The sequence below is a fragment of the Gobius niger genome, assembly GCF_951799975.1.
Source record: "Gobius niger genome assembly, chromosome: 16".
Lineage (NCBI taxonomy): Eukaryota > Metazoa > Chordata > Actinopteri > Gobiiformes > Gobiidae > Gobius > Gobius niger.
The window spans coordinates 17,288,110-17,310,844 of NC_136867.1; the positions used below are offsets into that span (position 1 = coordinate 17,288,110).

Here is a 22,735-nt window from a genome sequence, read left to right on the forward strand (position 1 = left end):
AAAAATAATTTATTGTCTTGTAATAAAATTTACTACTTTCATACAAATGATTGCAAAGATTTTCCCTTTAAAAATAGTAAACAGTCCACTAAACAGCAGTCCAAAAGTTAAAAGTTGTCCTGAAACATTTGGTTTCTTTGAACATTCACTTTTCTTCCCGCTCTGTCAGGGAGCAGAATTTGAAGCAGCACTTTTGTGTGTTTTTTGTGTGTGTCTATTTCAGCCGAGGTTGATATCACCGGCAAACACAGTGATGAGTAAAATGATGGTGAATCCACTGAGGAGTCCTGCGTTTTGGATCAGGAAGAAGATGATTTTAGAGGAGCGCTTAGAATGTTCCCGTGCGATGTTGTCCATTTCTGGAAACTGAGGGAGGGAAAAAGAGAAAGGACAATTAGTAGTTTGTAAGTCGTGACACTGCGAGCATTGTACAGCAGATGGGATGGGATAAAGGGGAAACAGAGGAGAATCAGAAGCCCATTATCACCACATGATATATTAGCTTTTTCATCCTGCACTGCATATTTCACAATTTGCGGGATAGGACCATTTAGGAATTTAAATGACTACATACTTAGACTATCTTACCATATCAGCTAAGGCAATATACAGAAACATCCCCCCTGCAATGGCAAATATTGCATTTGGGGCGAAGCTGCTCCCAAGAAGGATCCCAAACACCAGGCCAATGTAACACAGTGTGGCGGACAGCAGGTTGAAGAAAATGGCCTGAGGGACGCTCATCCCAGAGTTTAGCAGGATCACAAAATCCCCTGCAGGGGGTGACAAACACACATATGAGATCAGTATAAAAAGTAAAGAGCAAAAGACTTGACTTGACCATCATTTCATACAGCAGTCATAGACATGTATAACAGTATAAGTATAACTAAAAACCCATCATTTATATTTATTTATAGCTAAAATGTTTTAAGTTCTTAATTTCCTTCAATTTGCAATCCTGTATAAGAAAAGCGACTAACAGCAAAGCACTTGTAATTGCCTGTTACCCACAAATATGCCGGAATATGTGGGTTGCAATGATATTCAGTGCAGCATGTCAAAAGAGCAATGACAGCTATTTTCATAAGGAATGTTAAGAATTACATTTGCTGCTGCGGTTTCTAAAAAAAATGCTTGTGGATGTGTTTGCCGTCGCTTTCCTTTTAATTCATTGTTGGCATCCAGATTTACGTTGTTCTATATTTAAGTCAGCATAGCACATAACATAGCTTGTACACTATATTTTAAAGAACCCAAATAGGTTCAACAAAATCCTTCAATTAAAACTATACTTGGACTTTGACAAGGCTGAAAACCACGGCTGCATGACCTGCTTTTAGTTCACGCAGCAAAAACAAGTTGTTTCAAGCCTGCTTTGATGACTTACTCTAGCCATGTGGTAAATACTTGGTTTGTCTGAGACAGCACCTGAACATACATGACACAAATACGCAAAGGCAGCATGGCAGAAGTGTTTTGCTCAAGAACATAAGAGTCACTGCCATCCCCATTCGAATGTAGAGAAAGCTATTACTCTATCATTGAACTCAAGTATCTCGGGGTCTTGTTCACGAGTGAGGGACAGATGGAGCGTGAGATCGATAGACGAATCGATGTGGCGTCAGCAGTGACGCGGTCGCTGTATCGGACATAGCAATATACAAGCAGCCGAAATGAGCTTCCTTCGCCGGGTGGCTGGGCGCACCCTTCGAGATCGGGTGAGGAGCTCAGTTACCCGGGAGGAGCTCAGAGTAGAGTCGCTGCTCCTTCACGTCGAAAGGAGCCAGCTGAGGAGGCTAGGGCATCTGTTCCGGATGCCTCCTGGCCACCTTCCGCGGGAGGTGTTCCAGGCATGTCCTATTGGGAAGAGGCCTCGTGGAAGGCCCAGGACACGATGGTGGGAGGGATGGATGGATGGATGGATGGATGGATGGATGGATGGATGGATGGACGGATGGAGAAAGCTATAACAGGGTTTCAGGCGCGACATCACCAATTTCAAAACGCCAAATACGTAGCAGGTAAAATAATATTGTTATTAATGTGGTTGTCTGTAAGTTTAAATGTCTCACAAATTGAATGCATTAAATTAACTGACTGTATGTAACGTAAGTAATTCTGATCTCAGCAACTAATCAGAATCCCTGACCAACATTGACCAATGAGATGAGCTTTCCTGTGGACTGCCAATCATGTGCACAGGGTAAGTTTGCCTCCTCACTTTAATGTACGTTTTTGGACTTAAATAGAAAAATCAAAATCACTAAATCACTGACATGAATGAACAGTTTCATAATTTGTGGAATTAATTTTACGATACTGCTTGTGAAATGCAAATAATTATGCCCATTCATCTGTGGCATCATCATCACAATCGAGCATCTGAACACAACCAATAGGTTACCTTACTTTGTTTCTAAATGTGAAGTTGCTCTAGTTTCAGTCCGTGGTTAGCCGTCATGGAAACTGTTGCCAATGCCGTGATGTGGTTTGGAAATTTTCAGAAAGCACCTGATGTCCCAGTGATGGAAGTGAGCAATAAACACTATTACTCACTTCCAGATGCATTTACTATAATTGAACATAAAACCTACATAGAAATACAAGTGATCGTGATGTCGGCAGGTCCTTGGCTTTGGTAGGCGACATGAGTGTATTGAATAAATAATAATAGTTCCATTATTGGTAAAAAACAATGTTCACAAACTGAGCATTGCTTCCCTTGCGCTGTGACAGAGCTAGAACTTAAATAAACAGTACAATTGATAGAAGAGATCTAATGGCTTGTATTAGAAAATAAAATAAAAGCAGGAAAGTATACCGTAGAGACAAATTGCTAAATGTTGGAGCCATACGGTGAACTGACAACAACCTTAACCTTTTGTGAGATCGATTCCCAGCTTCGACATATTTTAAAATGTGTCTCCCCGATTTTCATTGTTGTAAAACAACAACCTACCTAATAAACCTACCTATCAAAACATCCTATTCACAAATATTGCACTTCATCTCACCAAGTTCATGTGGGAACTCCTCGCAGACGATGGCAGTGGAGGTGCTGAAGCCCGTCAGCACAGACACAGTGAAAGAGGCTCCGATGGCCAAACCGTCGATAAAGTTATGAAGTCCATCGCTCAGAGTGATCATCCAGGCCACTGTCTTTATGTCGGTGGCACTACGCCCCCGCAGCCAGAGGCATCGCACCTCCGACTCTGGAATGTCCTGCAACAGATATGCATTTTTGGTTCATATAGCTCTGTATAGTGTTAACGAGTGACAATAAGTAGATTCTTTATATGTACTTTACATATGGTAGAATTGACAATAAAGTTTACTGTGAAATGTATGTTATATTAAGTTCATAGTAGTCACTTAGTACACTTAAATGATATGTATAGGAGCAGTGCTATGGTAGCTAATGAATAAAATAGCACAGGCAGTAAACCAGGTCTAAGCCAAGGTTTAAGAATAAGAACAAAGCTTTAATCACACCTTTTCTATACTGAAACTTTTATAATAAATTGTAGCATGGTCAGGTGTACTTCATTGTGCTCATAGGGAAATTTGGACCTAACCCATCCAGGGATCCAATTTCTTCAGATCTTGAGCTACACTGCCCGACCAAAGGAAAGGTCTCAAGAAACATTTGGTTTGACAGCCTCTAGCTTTGATTTCAGCAGGCATTCGCTGTGATGTTGTTTCAATATGCTTCTGCAATGTCAAAAGATCCATTGTTGCATACAATTATCACCAATATCTTGTATTAATGATGGGAGAGTGTGACCACTGCACAAAGCCTTCTCCAGCACATCCCAAAGACTCTCAATGGGGTTAATACCTGGACTCTGTGGCGGCCGATCCATTTGTGAAAATGATGTCTGATGCTCCCTGAACCAGTCTTCATGACACAATAGTAATAAGAAGAATATGCCATCACTGAAGAACAATCCATTGATGGAACAACCTGGTCATTCAGGATGTCCATCAATGTGTGATGCAAGACAAGAGGGCTGGCCACCATGTAAAGATGTGATTAAAAGAGATTTTAAAAGCCAGTTTGCTTCATTGTTTACCATAGGTTCAGGCCACCCCTAGTAGAGGTCTTGCCACCCCAGCTGCCACCCCATTGATGTCATGTAATGTCTCACATCTGCTCTAAAAGCTAGGGTGCTTCATAGGCTCACTCTCAGTTAGTACTTTTTTGACAGGACAAAGAATTATAACAACTTTATTGCTAAATAAGGAGCCAGGTGCCAACTCCTGTGGCTCCCAAGATGATGATTTATTTATTTAGTTTTTACAAAAGTTAAAATTGTATCTGAGTTAGAAACCCCCTACTTATATTATGGACAATGCTACTATTTTTATATAATTTTAGGAGGCTCAGGTGGCATCTAAACGGAAAAAATTGCCTTGCGATCAAGGAAAACCTGCGTACCCCCGCTATAAACATTCGACATTGTAAAATGTGTTGCCACCCCAGAAATTATCTCTGACCCTCCTTGCCACCCTGTGATTTTTTTTCTGGATCCGCCCCGGCATAGGTTCAATGTTATTCCTTCATATAGCAACTAGCAGTAAAAGGGATGCACCAAATACAATGCAAATACCACTTTATATCCAGAAATGATTGTTTTATCTTTCTGTTTTCAAACTACAAAATGTCATGAAATATTTGCTCCCAAAAAGAATTTGCCTCTGTACGTCTCAATCACCGAGATAAAGAGCGTAGTGCAATTAGCTGAAACCTGAGAGAGAGAGAGCGGCTTCAGTGGAGTCAGACAGGGAGGGCTTTGTGCTCTGAAACATGCAGGTTTTTACCACAGAAGCAGAACTAGTTTGGACGGAGTCAGGGCTAGTTCTGCTTCAAAATGACACTTAGTAGTTATACGCATGCATCTGGTCCAAATATGACATGAAATATGACGGTGTCAGGAAACTGTTTTGAACACAGCCAGGTCTAAACAAGCACCAAAACAGGGCAACCTTGGATTAAAGCGAGTGTAGCCCAGAATGACGAAGATAAGGAGTAACAGGGACATCAAAACGATTGGTTGGCTCAACTCATTAAACAAAACTAAACGCGTTTAGTGGCATGAGGCCGCTGGTTATTAACAGTTAAATATTAGCAGCAGCTTCAGATAAGGACTCAATAAATAAAACAACTATAAAAATAAGTCTAACTTGAAACAGCAATGCATGCCTTCTTTACCTGATAAAAATAAAGAATAGAACTATTATTAGTATTGCTTGGCTTGTAATTGTATTCAGAGAATATGGTATTTATTGAGGTCAATCTTGTTTTATCATGTGCAAACAAATTATCTCATCTCCTACACACTCCTCGTCCATTCCAAATAGGACACTCTAACGCCATCTGTATTTGTAAATCATTAACTGTTTCTAATCATAAAAGTGCATTCCAATACCACTTATTTCTAGGGCAGGTCTTTTTGTAAAATACCTAACTGCATTTTTTTTCAGACAGTAAAAGCAAATTTTATCAGGTTTGCAATTTATGCTTTAAAGTCAAGACTGAGTTCATTTTGCATATTTTAGCTGGTCACACAATTAGCAGTACCAAGTAACTTCTCTTTCATCTCCCCCTGGTGTCTCTGGCCAGAAAACCACAATTGCAACTTCGCTGCCTACAGGTCGGAGGCCCAAACACACACTAATGGAATCACGAAGAAGAGGCTAACAGGCTAACGGGCAATGCTAACTGCGGGCTAGCACCACTTAAACAGTATTTACAGCCAAGTTTGAGTGAAAAACATCATCTCCAGTTTGTAATTGGATGTACAATATCCCTCTCTCCCTTTGTCTTTTCTGTCAGTGTAGTATTTACTCTCACAGACAATTAATGAGTAAAAATCCGCAACATGCTACGATACCTGCGGTGGCGCTTATGGCCTCTAGGGGCATGAGTTACTTAGTGCTGCTTTAAGAATAAAGGCCTGTCCTCCTCCTTAAAGGGACTTTACAGAGTTTAAAAATGTTAAAATTAAGTATTTTTCTCCCCCTACATGTTCCAACAATGTGCTAAGGTGTAGAATGAGCCCAGACCTGTTCACCACAACTAACTCTAATATCCTGCACTGTGGTGGTAGTGAGTGCAAAATGGCTAACTTGCATCTAGCCCCTTTAATATCAAACTATAGGCACTTCAGAGTGTTGAGATGTCATGTGAATCTATAATAACAGATTCACATGACATCTAAATCTATGATAATAGATTAATGTGTGGCCACTATAGAATGAGTGATAAATGAGTAATAGAGATACAAGGTAAGTGTGTGGAGTGTGTCTAAACTGTCTCAGATGGTTTAGACAGAGGTGAAGAACATGTGGCTGGTGATACAGCTGCAGAATCACAGATTTCAGTCTTATCTCCAACGTCTGAGCTACTCCCAATAAAGATAACAGAGGTCAGCCCCGTTTGTCTATAGGGTCAGTGTGGCATATATATATAGAGACTGCAGTGCTAACCAGATATTTAGACGTTCTGAACACATTTTTTCACTGTCTGACAGCAAATTAGAATACATTTTTCAGGAAAATGACAAACATAACATAGAAATGGAGAGACTCTGAATGTTCAAGAATTAGTCTACTAGCACTGAGGAGTCAGCATCAAACTAGTTGATTGTTTTTGTAGAACTTGGGATCACTGTGTCTTTTCATATCATTACATAATACTCAATTCACAAGAAAAAATAATTCATCACTTTCTCAACACATTTCTAACATCCTTCTTCACAGAGATGAATTTATAAGCACGTTTCACAACTTTCAGGGAACAAAACGAGGCTTCACTTTCACAATAGCCCGAATAACAACACACTTCCTGGTTCACTATTGCTTCAAAAAAACTAGCACATTTGTCTTTTTGTACACAAATGCCAGCTAATATAATAAACTTAAGAAGGACCAGATGAGATTAATTAAAAAAATATCAGACACAGGAGGACCTTTAATTGCAACGTCCAAATGCGAGCAATTTGAGTTACAAAGGACTAAGAAGGAAATGTTTACCTGTGCCTGCGAGAGGTCTCCTCCCGAGCCGCTCTTATCGATGGTGTTGACACTGGTCAGGATTATAGACTCCTTCTTCGCTGTGAGGACCCCGTTTTGAAGCGAGTTGTCCGGAGGATGGTCTGGAGAGAAGTGACTGTGTCCATGCTATAAAAAAAACATCAAATAATGATTTTTTTGATTTGGATAATGGTAAACCAAGCCTAGTTGTAATTCATATCAGGTATAGTGGTTAGTCATGTCTTGTTATACATCAGTCCGAGTGGTGGTATAATTAAAGTTAAGCTTACCTCCTCGTCCACTCTTAGCGCCATCTTCAAAACCTTCTCCACAAAGAAAAGTGCATAAAATCCTCCGAATATCCCCACTGCCTTCGCCACATAGTTGTCTGCTTTGGGATCGAAACCCAGAGCCTGAGAAATCAGACAGTTTTCACATGAGATCAAACTATTTTCTAAGTTTGCTGTTTAAAGTTAAGGCCACAAGTACCTCTGGAATAAGCTGCAGTACTGCGTTGGAGAACAGCGTCCCGATAGCCAAACCGATAAAGTAGGTCAAGACTTTAGGAAAATACGGTTTCTTTGTGAACGGCAGCAGGAACAGACCGAGGAGAGAGGCCAGGTTGATGACGGTGACGGCCAGGAACCCATATCCCCACACTGCAACAAAGGACACAGGTAATACAGTTATGTTTTCATCCATAATGTCGCTATATATGATACTGATGATGTATGATGATGAATGATGAGAGCGAGCACCAAAAGGGGGTGAAGAGGGGGTGAGACATTCAGCAAACTGGTCGAATCGAAAGTCAAACTAACAAAGTGCTCGGCATTAAAGAAAAAAAGATGAGAACTACAGAGAACAGGTGCTACAGTTTGAGAAACACTTGTGCAGCACATTTAAATTGAATACACGCAGTCATTTACATTGATTTGACATCCGTTTTAAATGTGATGCTCCCATTTGACACAACCCTCTCTGTTTATCCAAGGCAAGCTTAGAACTGGAACAAAGGGCACCGTGTATTGTGATCCTGTGTAACCAGACAAATGCACACCAAAACACTCGGATGTATAAGGACATAGTTTGCAACGTCGTAATTAGGGGTGGAAACCTCACTATTCGATACGATATACATGGTTTACGATAACGATAATCTCACGATATGCTGATACTGCGATAATCGATATATTGCCCAAAATAACTGACGCTACATGCTACTTTTAACCTATATTTTAACATAATACAAATTATTCCTCATGTACATTTCTTTTCATGTGCTTTGTACTCCTTTTTCTATTTGTATAAATGATCCCCGACTTACACACGGAAAATGGGTCATAGATCTGTCAGTGTTGAAAAGCAATAAATCGTATCGTCCCACAAAATATCACGATACATCGGAAAATCGATATATTGTCACACTCCTAGTTGTAACGTAGTATCATTCACGATTTAATCGGCTTAAAAGCCCTGAAGGTTTCAAATTGTTAAAGATGGTGCAGAGAGAAGTTTGTCATATACCCGTCCATCTTTCAACACAAACCTTTGACACTTTAGTTTATTACCACGGCCAGACAGTAAACAAAAATCTCAAAAAATAATCATCGTCTTCGTCGGGCCAAAGTAAACAACCGGCCTGATTCTGAAAGACAAAAGCTGCTGCGCGACAGTCACAGTTGGCTCTCTCAGTTGGAGCCACCATTAAAAACACAGTCAGGGAGGTCGGAGGAGAGAGGTCAATCCAGGTCAAGATAAATAAAATATCTGACTCAAAATTAGTACAGAGTCAGCGCTGTACTAGCAAGAACAACGGAATACAGCAGTGGTTCTCTTTTACAAACACTTGAAAGTGATACAATATTTGACCTTCGAATCACCACATCGGCATAAATCAAGATAAACTCAGGACTAAACCGGGTCAAAAAGGATTTAGAATAGACCTTAATTGAACTTATTTATATCAAAACTGGGTGCAAACAATGTCTAAACTAGATAAGATGATCAGTTGTTGCCACCTTCATTGAACACTTATATTGTGCCCCCTTTTAGATGAAAGGTGAAGGTGAAAGGTGCATTAAAGGGGCTAGATGCAAGTTAGCCATTTTATACTCACTACTGCCACCTCAGGTCATACGTGTAACTGCAGCTTCTATATTAAGCTCGTGCATGACGGCACTTCGGACCCGAATGAACACCTTCACCGGGTGACAGTGCAGGATTTTAGAGGCAGTTGTGGTAAACAGGTCTGGACTCATTCTACATCTTAGGACATGGCTGGGACATTTAGGGGGAGGAAAATTTTAACATATTTAAACTCTGTATAGTTCCTTTAATGAAATACTATTACACAAGTTAAGTTTCACATTAAACAAGTATATAGCGGAACTGTTTCTTGTAGGTACATGAGACAACTTTTAAACTCTGCAATATCCAATTTGACCTTGATTTTAAAGTAGGTTGGGGGGTGACCTTGGAAGCAGAAGGTGCTCGCTGTGTTCAAGCAAAGCAGTAGTAAAAGTAGTGCCAGCTGCAGCAGCCCAAGTAGTCGTAGACGTAGCACTGAATGCTCAAAAATCACATGTTTCCACAAAAACCCTTTCTCTCCTGACATGACCCTCCGAATATATACACTTAAGGTGAAGGCACAATGGGGGTCATTCACAAAAAGCTTGTGTGCAAAACGAGTCGCAAGTGGAAAAGTGGTTCAGCAGCAGAGTCATTTTTCGATCATGTTCCTCATTCACATATCAGATTTGGGGCCCTAATACAAGCAATATCAAATGGTAAATTGGGTGCAACATTGGGCAGTGGCTAGTGATCGATCCCCTTGATTTGACACTTCATTTAAGAACCACACCACACACAGAGAAGCTTGTTTTGTTCTCAAATCATTGATGTCCCCCGTTTTCCTCCAGATAATTGTGGCAGGAGAGCGGGCTCACGGCTTTGTACTATAGAGAGATCCACCCACGGTAATAACAGAGGGACACAGACCCCCATTCATTCAGACCAGTGAAGCCGTTACAGTAATTTATTCACTCATAAATGTCTTTAGGAAGAGGGAGGAAGCCGAAGCTGCCCCAGGACGTAAAGAGCACGAGACAAGAGGGGGCATGACTGTCGCAAAACAGCCAGTTTATTTGTAGCAGTAGAACTTATAGTATAGTATAGTATAACTTATAGAACAATAGTCACATTAGCATCAATAGTATGGTAGTTCTCGTAATGTTTAGTGCAGTTGCTACTTCTCCCATTACTAGAGATCATTATAAAGGTGACTGCTCGAGTAACTACGGCTCATATCAAATTGAAGATTTCTAAATTGCATGACAACCTAGTATTCGATTTTGGCGGGGTTGCTGACATCACTTGCACAATTAGAATTCAACTAGCCAGCAAAACAAAATCGGGTCTCCAAGGCACGTAAGCTTTCCCTGACTCTGTTTTGCAATCGTTTTCGCAGAATTGTCAGCCTTCACAATGATGAAGTCATCAGTGATTCACGTTTACTTCCCTGTTTGGTGAATTAGTGATGTTTGCCCGTGAGAACAGCCCCTCTCAGTCAAACTCAAAGCAGTAAATCCTTTTGAACTGTGAACTATCAGAGGATTAGCACAAATATAACCATTTCGACACTTTTTTTCAGGTTTAATAAGTGACCTGAACCCGTTTGCAAAATATCTGCTAATTTCTTGTTTTCCTGTGGTTGAGCCTAAGTTTAGAAGTCCTTGTTTTGACATAGCTTAGTCCTGAATTTCAAAAGAACAAAAGTTTTAAAGTATGTTTGTTTCAAGATGAGATCAAATTAAACTATATTGATCTCAAAGTGAACAAAATCACAAGAAGTTATTATCACTTAAAGACCTCGTGGTGGAATAACCAAATGACTAAATCTATTTGGATATACTTCAAAATAATATTGAACACAAGTAAATGTAACTAAGAACAACCCGCTTCTGCTATTGAGTCCTGGTTTAGTGCCAGTTTAGATCAGGGCAGATTGATATTTGTATGACATGAGAAGCACTGACCGGAGTAGTCCATAGGAGGTGGGGGCTCCGGGACAACATAGGGGCAGGAGGGCAGCAGCACCTGGGTCAACACTGCCGGACACAGCTTCTCCAGATGTCCCACACTCAGCTGACTGAGGTTAGCCAACCCCAACTGGGACAGGATCTGCCCCGCTGAAGGGCACTGGGACAAACGGGGGAAGGAGGAAAACAGGCATATAATTACTAAGTGATAAAGAAAGAGTGATTATCAGTTCAGTTCAGTTTATTCGGTCAAAATTATGACAAAAGATTTACATTCAGTTAAGTATAGTTCTTCATAACATAACATACAAAATGACCGAAAAGGTATAGGCTGAAGCTAATGCTTATTTTGCCTACCCTTTATGAGGATGGTAGGCATAATAACTGTTCAATAATCAATTATAAGACTCAAGGTGGAAGAGCTTTTAATCAAAGTGCTTTTGAAAATGAATGGGGGCTACAGAAAAAGATACTGAGACTGAGTAATATTGAGTAAAACGTAATCAAATCCCGCATGCCACATATTAAATAACACATTTACAAACAATTACTTTTAGTACTTTGCTCAAAACTAATAAACAATCAGCCTAATCTGAAAGAAAGGTAGCTGCCTTGTAAAATAGGTTGCTGTACTATAATTACACAGTAGTAATTGCAACTGACCACAAAACCCATAAACTGCTTGATGACCCACTTTCACATTGTGATCCATTCTCAGTTCTAGTTGATGAATGAAACTCGAACAAAGGAAGGTGATTTCCACATGTGCGCTTTTCTGCAGCTTATAGTAATGAGGCAGCGTCATTAGGGTGCAAGAGTGGGTTACAAACTACCCAAACCATTAAGTTTTCAATCAGGGAAACAATCACTTTTTTCTATCTGTGTCTATAACACAGTAATTAATCCATCCAGCCCTCGGTTATCAAACATAATAGCCTAATGTCAGCAAACAGCTTCGTTATTTATAGAAACTGCATAAAGAGCTTATCATGTCATGCCAAAACACTTGAAATTCCAAAGGACTCCTACCTCTTTGTCTGAAAGTGGATTCTCTTCACTGAGCGACTCTAATCTTCTGGCTGAGATCAAAAGCAACAATTCTTCCAAATTCTTTGTCGAAATAGTTTCATTTTGCCCAAAAAAGAGTAGGATATTGTCCAAGTAGTCTTGTCTTTCTAGCGTTGCCACGTTTTGTAAGTTCATAATAATAAAAATTGTAAACAAAAACAAGACATTCTCCATGATGTGGCTTTTAAATAAAGTGCGTCTTCAGATGGTTTAGTTAAACTTCTTGAGTCGCTGCCTGGAGCATTTTTCCTCAAGATATCCGTGTTGGCTTTACGCAAAGATGGTTCATGGTCCACGCACGCACGAATTTAATTTCACCAAGTCCTAATAATCTCGCCTGATCAATCGATCCTCAGTGTTCGTGCAAAGTTCACCCAAAAGGACACGCGAGGGACAAAAATGGAGGTGGCCGACCTCGTGCTGGTTCAAAGCGCGCAGTATTGTGGCTCGCTTTTAGTATGCAACGTGTTCGCGACGGGACCGCACAATGCAAACAAAACCCACGCAGACGGACAAATACAAACTTTGAACCGGGGGAGCGCGTGGGACCCGGGTTTTAAAGGGGGAGGATGGGAGACTCGGAAACAGAGGAGCCTCCTGTGGTTCAATTAAGTAACAGCTGGATACAGTGGGCATGATAGTAACATAATACATCACTTTACGTGTGTGACAGAGGGAGGAAGGGAGCAGCGGCGCCCCCTAGTGGTAGGTTCGAGATGCCTTTGAATGTACAGTGGTTTTCAAATGCTACTTTAAAAAAAATGTAGCACCATTTATGAAGGAAATGAGTGTTATTTTTGCAGGATTAAATGTACTTCTTCAGCATTATGCACAGTGCCATTACTGGAACTATGATCCTCCCTTATTGCATAATGGGCAAAACCATTGCAGCTGCTGTGTCCTGTCTTGTGTATCAAGCAGTGGTGGAAGTACTCAATATTCTTACAATAAGGACCAAAAATGTACTAAGTAAAAGTATCTGATACATTTTTTACTTGAGTAAAAGTATAAAAGTATGCATTGTAAAATGTACTTTATAAGTAAAAAGTGTATATATAAGTGCTTAATGTGCAGGATTTTTTAAATCATTTGAATCAAACCAGGTCTAAACGAGTAAACCACTAACTCAGGTCAAAAACGGGAACTAAACCAGGTCTAAACCAGATCTAAACAAGGTCTGAAGGAGTGAACCACTAAACCAAGTCTAAACTGGGACTAAACCCGCTCATCATAATTGAAAATAAATACTTGTACTTTTAACCCTATTTAAAAATGTAGTGGAGTAGAAAGTACAGATACAGGCTCTAAAATGTAGTGAAGTAAAAGTAAAAAGTGTCATAATTTGTACTTTTTACTTGTACTTGTTACTTTGTTACTTTCCACCACTGTTGTCAAGGCATTTACAGGCCTTTTATTTGTATACAATTAGTTTTGCCCTTCAGTATATTGTAAAAGCAGATATTTATGATTCATGACCTTTGTGCTTTTAATTATAAAGCCTTATCTATCGTGCAATTGTTATTTGCCTTACTCCCTGAAAACTGGGCTTATTATCCCTGTAAATAATTGGGATGTTAAAAACGTGTTTAGAAAGAACGAAAGGAGTTCGGACCTAAACTAACAATTAAAAGATAATAATGCTCAGGGGTAGGGGACACATGGGATTTTTGTAACAATCATGTAGCAATCACAATTCAGGCTTCTTTAACTACAGCAGAGGTTATTTCATGTTTGTCTTGTGGTAATATATCTTAACAACAGCAATAAACACATCAAAGTAAACTAATTAAACTGATAGTTGGAAGTGGGTCTTGTGGGCGCAAAAAAATAAATAATAATGTTGTGTTTCTCAGGCAGGTCGTGGAGTACGAGCACCAATCGTGCTCAAGTCTGTAATTGATCAATGACTGATGATTTACAACTGTTTTTCTTGCTTAACTGTGTTGTTAAGTATTAATTTTCTAAATTACGTGCAGAAGTACGGATTGTTCAGAGCATATCAGGACATAACCAACAATAAAAGCCAGAGAGAACTTTGAAAACCCTAAACTTAACTATTTAGTATGTGTTAGGGCTGGGCGATATATCGATATTTAAGATATATCGTTATATTTTTAAATGAGATATGGAATTAGATCATATCGCGTATATCGGGATATTTCAAATCCAGATGAGTTATTAAGTTAACAAAAAGAAATAATAAATAATCTAGAGCTGATTTAAAAAAAAAAGTTGATGTTATTCTTAAACTGAACTAAACTTTATTTTGTTATCTCTTAATATATAAATGTTGCCCTATTATATTTTCTAGGCTGTTTTTATTCAAGATGTTTTTTGTCTTTTTTTTTAAATTACGGAGCTTTGTTATACAGTGTTTATGTTTACATTTTATTGTGAGTTTTCAATAAAACTACTCGTATTTGGCTTTGACTCAACATTTCATTTCACAGCTCTCACTTTGTGAAAAAAATATCGGATATCGATATTCAACCAAACTATATCGGGATACGACTTTTAGTCCATAACGCCCAGCCCTAGTCTCCGTGTTAACATTGTCAGTGTAACCGTAGAGAAGGCGGGGTCTCCCTTTTTGATGTTAAATATACCCGCACCAGGCAAGTCTGGCAAAAAATATGAACTGAGGCAAGAGTTGTAGCAAAAATATATTTCTTTATTTTCCTTTAATATTAAATAGATTGTATAAAAACTTTGAAGGCAATTTTTATAGATCAGCTTAGTGCTTGGCAGAAGGCCTGCAATGCCCAATGGTAGACTACAAATGGACAAGTGGAGCTGCAATATTACATGAGCGCAACCCAACTTAAAAGAAAACACATTGAGACATACACAGAACTGGCTCTTACGAGGGGCTCAGGCGCTTCCCAGGAGCAGCTGTCCCCAGCCGCAAACTCCATTTACACACCCGCAAACTCCGCAAACACACACACACACACACACACACACACACACACACACACACACACACACACACACACACACACACACACACACACACACACACACACACACACACACACACACACACACACACACAAACACACAAACACACAAACACACAAACACACACACACACACACACAGCGACCAGCCCAACAGCCCTGCAATGACCCAAATACTAAGGCGCGCACACCTTTTACCACACACTAATCAAGAAGGTGTGACACGGAGAGACTGGGGTGGTGCATTCATGGGGTACAGCAATGTAGGAAACTACTCTACCTGGTTACATCAGTACTTCACAACCCATTGACTTTTCAAATAAATTAAATACGATTGATGAATGGTTAATGTTGAATAAACGTATGGAGCTCAACAACTGCTCTGCCTGCTGAAGTACATTTCCCATCCTTTTTCCCCTATAGACTTTACGAAACATATTATTACGAGTGCAAAAGTACAGCAACTCATGAGACTAAAAACATACAAACAGAAATGTTACAATTTCTACATTTTTAAATATTTGGTGTTTTCACTGATTTACTATAATTGCGCTCAGAATCAGTAGTCATTAGTTCCCCAAAAGCAAATTAGTGTCCGTCGTGCCTTCAAACTCTTAATGTTTTGGAGAGTCTATGGGAAAAAGTACTTAATATTTTACTTTTGGAACTGGAGCTGGTTTTAAAGTGGGCGGGACTTGCTGAGATCTGTCGGGAGAATTTTACACTTTATATATTTTATGATGTCAAAAAAGACAAACTATCATGAGAAAATAAATCTTTTAATTGTGCATCATATACAAATAGATATAAAACTTTGTCAGTGCAATATCGAGGCAAAAAAACATCAGTGTAAAATGTTCAGTGATCCATGAGCATTGGATTTCTCAGTCGTAAAAAACGTTTAATCTTAAAGCCTGAATTTCTTTTGTCATGTTCAGTCCTTCATCAATAAACGTCCCGTAAAGTTGTAATAAATAGAGACTGGCTGAGTTCTGTGGCGTTGGTGGGTCTCCATGGATAGAAACTGACCGTTATGTTGCTGCTGACCATCAGGAAGCCGTTGTCGCTGAAACGTCCCGGGATAGCACCGACGTCCAGCCACACGAACGGGGCAATGGCATCAGACTGGAGGAATACCCTGAAGGCTTCATTGTGCTTCCACACCTTAGCCTAATAATGAGAGCACACAATAAACAAATGGCCAGTAAATAAATCAAGCTAGTCTTTACATGTGGACTAAACCAGGTCAAAGCTGGGATTAAACAAGGACTAAACCGAGTCTAAACCAGTTAAAAACTATAGGTATGCATATATCGCTCTTACAGTGATTTTGGGTTGGAGGATGCCCTGTGCGTCTTTGAGTGGAGACAGAAAGTGGTAGTTGGTTGGGCCGACCTGCTGCCCATTGCTGTCCTCTAGGTGAAACGTGAGGAAGCAGGACTGACGTGTACATCCGCATCCGTCCAGCAGGGGGCCGGTGGGCTGCTGGTAGATGGACACAGCGCTGCCTCCGGGAATTAGCCTCGGAATTTTATTGAATATTGAGCAGACTGGATTCATTTTGGACCAGGAGTAAAGGTGAACCTGCACAACAGAAGCAAAGATAAAGGACAGTGAGTCATATCTTTCCCCCAAACATTCATCATTAAAATGTACACAATCTTTTTTTTAAAACATGACATAGGGGTTAAACCGGCTTTAAAGCAGATCTGGATGGCCCATAGACTGAGAACCTGCTCATGCTCAAGGTCAGGACTTTTAAGTGAATTTAAAATTATTGTTTTTATTATGTTTTGCCTTTGCCTTGTGTTCGAAGTACATACAATGTTGCTAACATCTTTCTTGTTCTGTAAGGCACTTTGAAATACAAACGCATTTGCTTTTACTTGCCTAAATATTTGCCTCGTTTCTCATTCTATGCTTCAGGCTTTTGATCTCTGTAAGTAGCAGTAGAGAAAAGCTCTTTCCCCAAATCTGGATTAGCAACAATTGCTTTAATGGGCTGAGTATTGTTTGAATACATACTGCAGAGGCGAGTCGCAGGTCTTCACTCAAATCTGAAACAGCGTAAATGAAAAAGTCGTCCTCATCCTCAAAGCCGACCGGCAAAACAGAAGCGAAGAAGTTTTGGGCAAAATAATGAAGCATTTTCCACTTGCCTCCAAACTCTGCAAAGAGACAGCGATGGTGATTATGAATAGTCTATAATAATAATAATTTAGGTTTAGGATCGAATTGGAAAAAGTAAATATATTTTTGGCTATGTTCCTCACCAATAGATGACCATGAAGGCGCCTGCCAGATGTCATTGAGCTGCCAGTAGAGGGCGCCCATGGTCAGACCTTTCCCTTCAATAACTTCACTTCGACTTCTTCTGTAAAATTCAGTCTGGGCTTTCACGCACTGGGCCTGCATCACCTGAAAAATGACCCACAGTAATATGCAGAACAAGCACACACACTGGTCACAGCAGGTATTTACTGGTATGTTTCCGTTTTGATAACCCACCTCATATGTAGCCAAGACACCTGTACAACTGTAATGCATTGTTATGACACATTTAAGACATTCTCATCTAAATCAGCACTAACTCCACCCCTATCAGCAAGGGCTCCCTTTAGTATTGGACCACATAAACTCAACTCAACTTTCACCTTCAATTCTGCATCAACTTCCTAATAAATTAAACTTATTAAAGAGGTAGTATTATATAAAGCATTATGAGTTCATTCACCGGACAGTGGCCAAAACGGCATTCCTGATTTCAGTATATTCCGTTACCTGTGTGATGTATAGCGTGTCTGTGTATCTCTGGTAGCTGTCTGTGGAATTGGGGAGGTGGTAGTGCAGAGCGGCCTGTTGTAACATCTGCTGGTTTCCGTCGCCATGGTGCTGTCTATGGGACGAGAAGGCGCTGTCGTATTTGCGGTCGTACTCTATCGAAACCTACAGAAAAACAAAGAGATTTTATATTTTTGATGTAGTCTACACTTTGTTCTTTGTACACCTACGGGTACAAAGAGCGTAACTGGAACCTTGAGAAGGAAATAAATGCATAAAAATGGTAATTGTTTTGAACCGTGTTGTGAAATTCCTACCAAGTACTAACCCACCAGTGAATAAGTTACCTGTTTCAGAGTAGAAAAGGAAGGCCAGGACTGAAAGCCGTACTCTGAGGCGAACCGCGTCCTGGGGAAACTTCTCCAGTCGGAGCAGTCATGAGTGTAGCTGTAGAAGTGAGTATCTCCGTAGAGAGGGTCATAGGGATCCTCCGCCACCCAGCCCTCCTGCTCTGACTCTGCTCCGTTTGTGGGGCTGGATACCAGGAACGGACGACTCTGGTCCTCCTGATGGGGGGAAAAAACATGTTTAGATATTGCACACCCTGGTTCAAAAAGATAAATGTGTGTTGTCTCACCTCCAGGACGACAGCGCGTATGTTGTTCACGTACAGCGCCACATAGTCCTTCACGTATTTCGGTCTCTCTGTCATGGGGATGTCAAACCAGTCTGTGGCCAGCGCGGCCTCGTTTTCATTATTACCACTCCATACGATTATCGAGGGGTGGGACTTCAAACGCCAGACCTAAGAACAACAAATGGTTAAAGGAGCTACAACTGTTTTGTATTTATAGTTGAGCTCGTCGAGGTTAACTAACCTGTTGGATGACCTCTTTTTTCACTGACTCTATAAAGTCCTGCTCAGTTGGATATAAGGCACAGGCAAACATGAAATCTTGCCAAACCTGAAAAAGAAAGATCTTATCACTGGGTTACATAATAAAAACAAAACGATAGTCTTGTGATCTGTAATTCATAAACAACATGACTAGAGCGTAACCAGTGCACAATAGGTGTAGTCATTTTTAACATTTGAAACTCCTGAATTCAATTGTTATTAGGCACCCAGACTATTAGACTCTGGATGGTTCAGTTTATTATGAAGTGGGCTGTGCCAGAATGCTCACTGAAAGGCTAGCCACTCAAGCAAAAAAAAGATAAGAGCTATGTCTGAACGCATCTAGGTGCTTCAGTACTGACCATTATTCCCATCTGATCACAGAGACTGTAGAAGAGGTCCTGTTCGTAGACTCCTCCCCCCCAAACTCTGAGCGCGTTCATGTTCGCATCTGCCACAGACTGCAACAAGTTCCTGAAACTGCAGAGAGTAAAAACGTTTAGTTAGAACCATATTGCTACTTAAAAAATGTTGTATGGTTAACTTAAACTTGCGTCTTTTCTGTGACTTGGTCCTGAAATGAGTGGGCTGGGATCCAGTTGGAGCCTTTGAGGAAGATTGGTTTCCCATTGATTTGGAAGTAAAAGCTGAGGCCCGGATTGCCCGGGATCGGCTCTTGGACCAGTTCAACTGTGCGGAAATACACCTGAACACAAGATAGTTATCAGTTGTTTCACAGTGTTTGCATAACATTGTATGCAAACAACAGTAATTTGAAGTCAAATAGTTTCGGTCCATATTTATGCAACACTGTTACTGCACAGTTTATACAGCACTAGTGTAAATTACCCTTGCTCCTTCATTCAGGATGTTCTCTTCTCTCTGATGACCTCTAATTGCAATCCAGTACCAGGGCTGATCTCCATGTCCTCTGGGCCACCACAGCTTCACTTTGCTTTCCTACAAGAGATGACGAGTGAGTGATGTCGTGCGGCAAATTTGAATCAATCAATCTGGACAAAAATGTTTAAGGGACATTGGTCTTTTTTTTACCGTATCTATGTGTAAAATCAACTTGATTTTGCTCCTTCTCTGCGCAAACTGGACCTGGTATGACTCCACTGACCGCAGCTCTTGAATGAACAAAGTCACTTCCACATTGTTCATTGTGTAAACAGTGTCAACGACCAACTCAACCTCCACCATCCACTGAGGAGCACTCGAATCTAAGAAACAGATAATCCTTTATTGGAGCAAAAAAAGAAACTGTACTTAATCTTGTAAGCAAGTACAGATAGACTGGCACAACGACTAGGGTAAAGGCACTTTGCTAACAATGGCATAACGTGGGTTTGGTAGCACTGTTTTAACACCAAGAAAGCCACGTTTTCAGGCAATTTTCATACAAGGTCATAGTCAGGGTTAACATGAATGAGATGTGTATGAAGGCAATACTCTTTTGTCGACCCGCTCCGTTACCTGCAACCGATATTTGGATAAACCCTTTTTAATACTTGAATGCAACCTACTGTAAAGAGGAACGGCTGAAACCTGGATGATTTGAAACAGGTCAAACGCCTCGAGTCGAACCCCCTTCCAGAGTCCCATTGTGGGGAAGGACGGGCCCCAGTCCCAGCTGAAGGAGCACTGTTCCTGGAGAGAACCCCGGACACAAACTTTTACAGTTTAATCCTATGATTAGTGCCACATGCTCACTTGGTATTTTATGCAAGTTGGACCAAACTGGGAGATGGGAAACATTTGACACAACCTATTAAAAGAGCAGTAGCAAAACACAGAAGCTCTAAATTCACTTCTGCATACACCCAACAAGCAGGTGCCATGCTAAAGAAGTTCTGTATTACTGACTTTATCTGTCGTAATGTTACGGCTGATAAACATTGTAATTTTGCACATTTCAATGTCTGGCTACTCACCTTCCTGATAAAATTAACATGGCACTGTCCTTTTTGAACATCCGGGGGGCACTCAGGGGGGACTCTGTAGGACGATTGCCTGCTCTTTTCAGCTGCGTAATGAACCGGAGACACCAAACTCACTTCAAGTACATTGTCTTTGTGTTTGAGTATCCCTTTGACAGAAAAGTCCTGACAGGAATGCATAATATCAATGTTAATGTGGGAACAAGTTGTGACAATTGTATCAAAGAAGCCAATGACATACATAACTCTGGAACATGTTGTCCGTCTGTCCCAAAGTGACGCCATTAAGTGAAATTGTGGATACAGTGTCTATGCCGTCAAAGATGAGAAGCTGCTTATTGTTATACCTGTTTAAATAAAATGTATTTAAGATGATCTGAGCGGTTTGGAGACATACAGGGGTAAAAACAAACAAACAGATGATCTCTAGGTTCTTCTTAGTAACAAGGATGGATGTATAAAGACAACAGGAGATTCGTGCATGTACTCAGCAAAGACATACATGTGACGGATGAATATTGAAAAGGATGGGGGCATTTTTTCCCCACACATCGACCAAAGGAAAAAAATAAATAAAAATAAAAATTGAAGGTTCATGAGAGACCTCTTTAGACATAGTGAGATACTGAGCAGTATTGTACAAACCTGAAAGGTAAATTGAGAGAAAATATGGTGCTGTAGGTCCAGTTTTCTAACGCAACCCACTGATATACCACATCATTGAATCTGTAATACGGATCCTGAAACAAATAAGCATCAAATACTCAACTATGATATCAAAGCTATGGATACCAATAACAAAGTGAAAGAGCAATGAGCAAGTCAGGCAGCAGGTGGCGTATTTATGCGAAAAAATATATCTTTCGTCTTCAGTTGAAAAAGTAAAAGTGCTATATTGTGTTAACGAAACGAATGTGTGTCATGTTACATTCAAACGGCCTTAAAACCAGCAAAACCCCTGACCTGGATGACGCCTTGCTGCTGCAGAGCAGAGTGCACACATCCCGGGACCTGCGCGCCCAAAGACAGCGACCCGTTGGAGTTTTGCAGCCTCCATTTACCGTCCAGAGAGAGGCTGGATTTAAGGCGCTTCCCGGATAAAACGCCGACGTTTAAAGACACCAGAAGGTAAAGGAAGATGGCTCCAGATAAAGCCATTCTCCTCACATTGAGTACGTGATTTCACACAGGAAAAAAAGCACGATATAAAGTCACTTCCTTCATACTTGTTTATCATCTGAAGGACGGCATTTCCGTCCACGTGACCAGTCAGCTGATCAAGTCTTTGGTGCGGACTTTTTTTCTCTTATTTAATTCGAGAATCCCAGTTTTATGTATGGATGTATTATAAGGTTTTATGTTATCTAAGAACAGCTAATATAATTGATAGGCTATGTTTATCACCTTTAAAAAAAAAAAAAAAAAATACCATAACCGTCCTACCCGAAAGATATATACACTTACACTCTATACAAAACATGACTGTTGAGCTAAAAATCATATTACAGAAGATGAAACCCTGAACTTGTCTGCAATGTCCCACAAATGTATTTTAATACAAGGTACAAAAACTGTCATGTAGTAACAGCAGTAGACAAACATATGCTTTAACTTGTGTAATGCAGTACTTAAAATCACTAATAGCTGAGGTTTAAATAAAACATGTGCACAAACTTTCGCACAATAACTTCACACAGAAAATGTCCACCTTTTTATGGTTTTAAGTAACTTTATTGAAGGGAAACTAAAAAGAAACAGAGCCACGAGTTGATTATCAACCATTAGCTTTGCATCCATCTTTGAGGGCTACAAGAAGACAGTGTTCAAGTGGGCTGAAAACTAAGCTCCTCTATCGGCTTCTTCTATAAAATAAACAATATTTGAAAGGGGAACCAAATATGTCAAACTGCAGCTTTATAATTCACTTAATTTGCTGACACTTTGAGATATAATAGCCTACCTTTATTAAACATGCATAAAATACAACATTGAAGTTATAATTTTTTT

The 22,735-nt window shown here is 40.1% G+C and overlaps 2 protein-coding genes across 2 annotated transcripts; both read right to left on the reverse strand.

The window, feature by feature from the left end:
- Positions 1 to 20: 20 nt before the first annotated feature.
- On the reverse strand, positions 21 to 12,709 carry slc39a8 (solute carrier family 39 member 8). Its single transcript, XM_079573658.1, has 8 exons — positions 12,108 to 12,709; positions 11,076 to 11,238; positions 7,528 to 7,697; positions 7,329 to 7,451; positions 7,039 to 7,185; positions 3,018 to 3,225; positions 589 to 773; positions 21 to 366 (listed from the first exon to the last, which is right to left on the reverse strand). The coding sequence occupies exons 1-8, from the start codon at positions 12,318 to 12,320 to the stop codon at positions 220 to 222; spliced, it is 1,356 nt and encodes a 451-aa protein (XP_079429784.1). The 5' UTR covers positions 12,321 to 12,709; the 3' UTR covers positions 21 to 219.
- Positions 12,710 to 15,970: 3,261 nt separating this feature from the next.
- Positions 15,971 to 21,959, reverse strand: manba (mannosidase, beta A, lysosomal). The gene is made up of 17 exons (XM_079573176.1): positions 21,692 to 21,959; positions 21,374 to 21,468; positions 20,970 to 21,075; positions 20,723 to 20,893; positions 20,315 to 20,438; positions 19,839 to 20,011; positions 19,635 to 19,745; positions 19,340 to 19,491; positions 19,148 to 19,265; positions 18,766 to 18,852; positions 18,525 to 18,692; positions 18,235 to 18,453; positions 17,888 to 18,052; positions 17,380 to 17,524; positions 17,132 to 17,274; positions 16,430 to 16,690; positions 15,971 to 16,276 (listed from the first exon to the last, which is right to left on the reverse strand). The coding sequence occupies exons 1-17, from the start codon at positions 21,884 to 21,886 to the stop codon at positions 16,052 to 16,054; spliced, it is 2,658 nt and encodes an 885-aa protein (XP_079429302.1). The 5' UTR covers positions 21,887 to 21,959; the 3' UTR covers positions 15,971 to 16,051.
- Between the last annotated feature and the right edge of the window lie 776 nt (positions 21,960 to 22,735).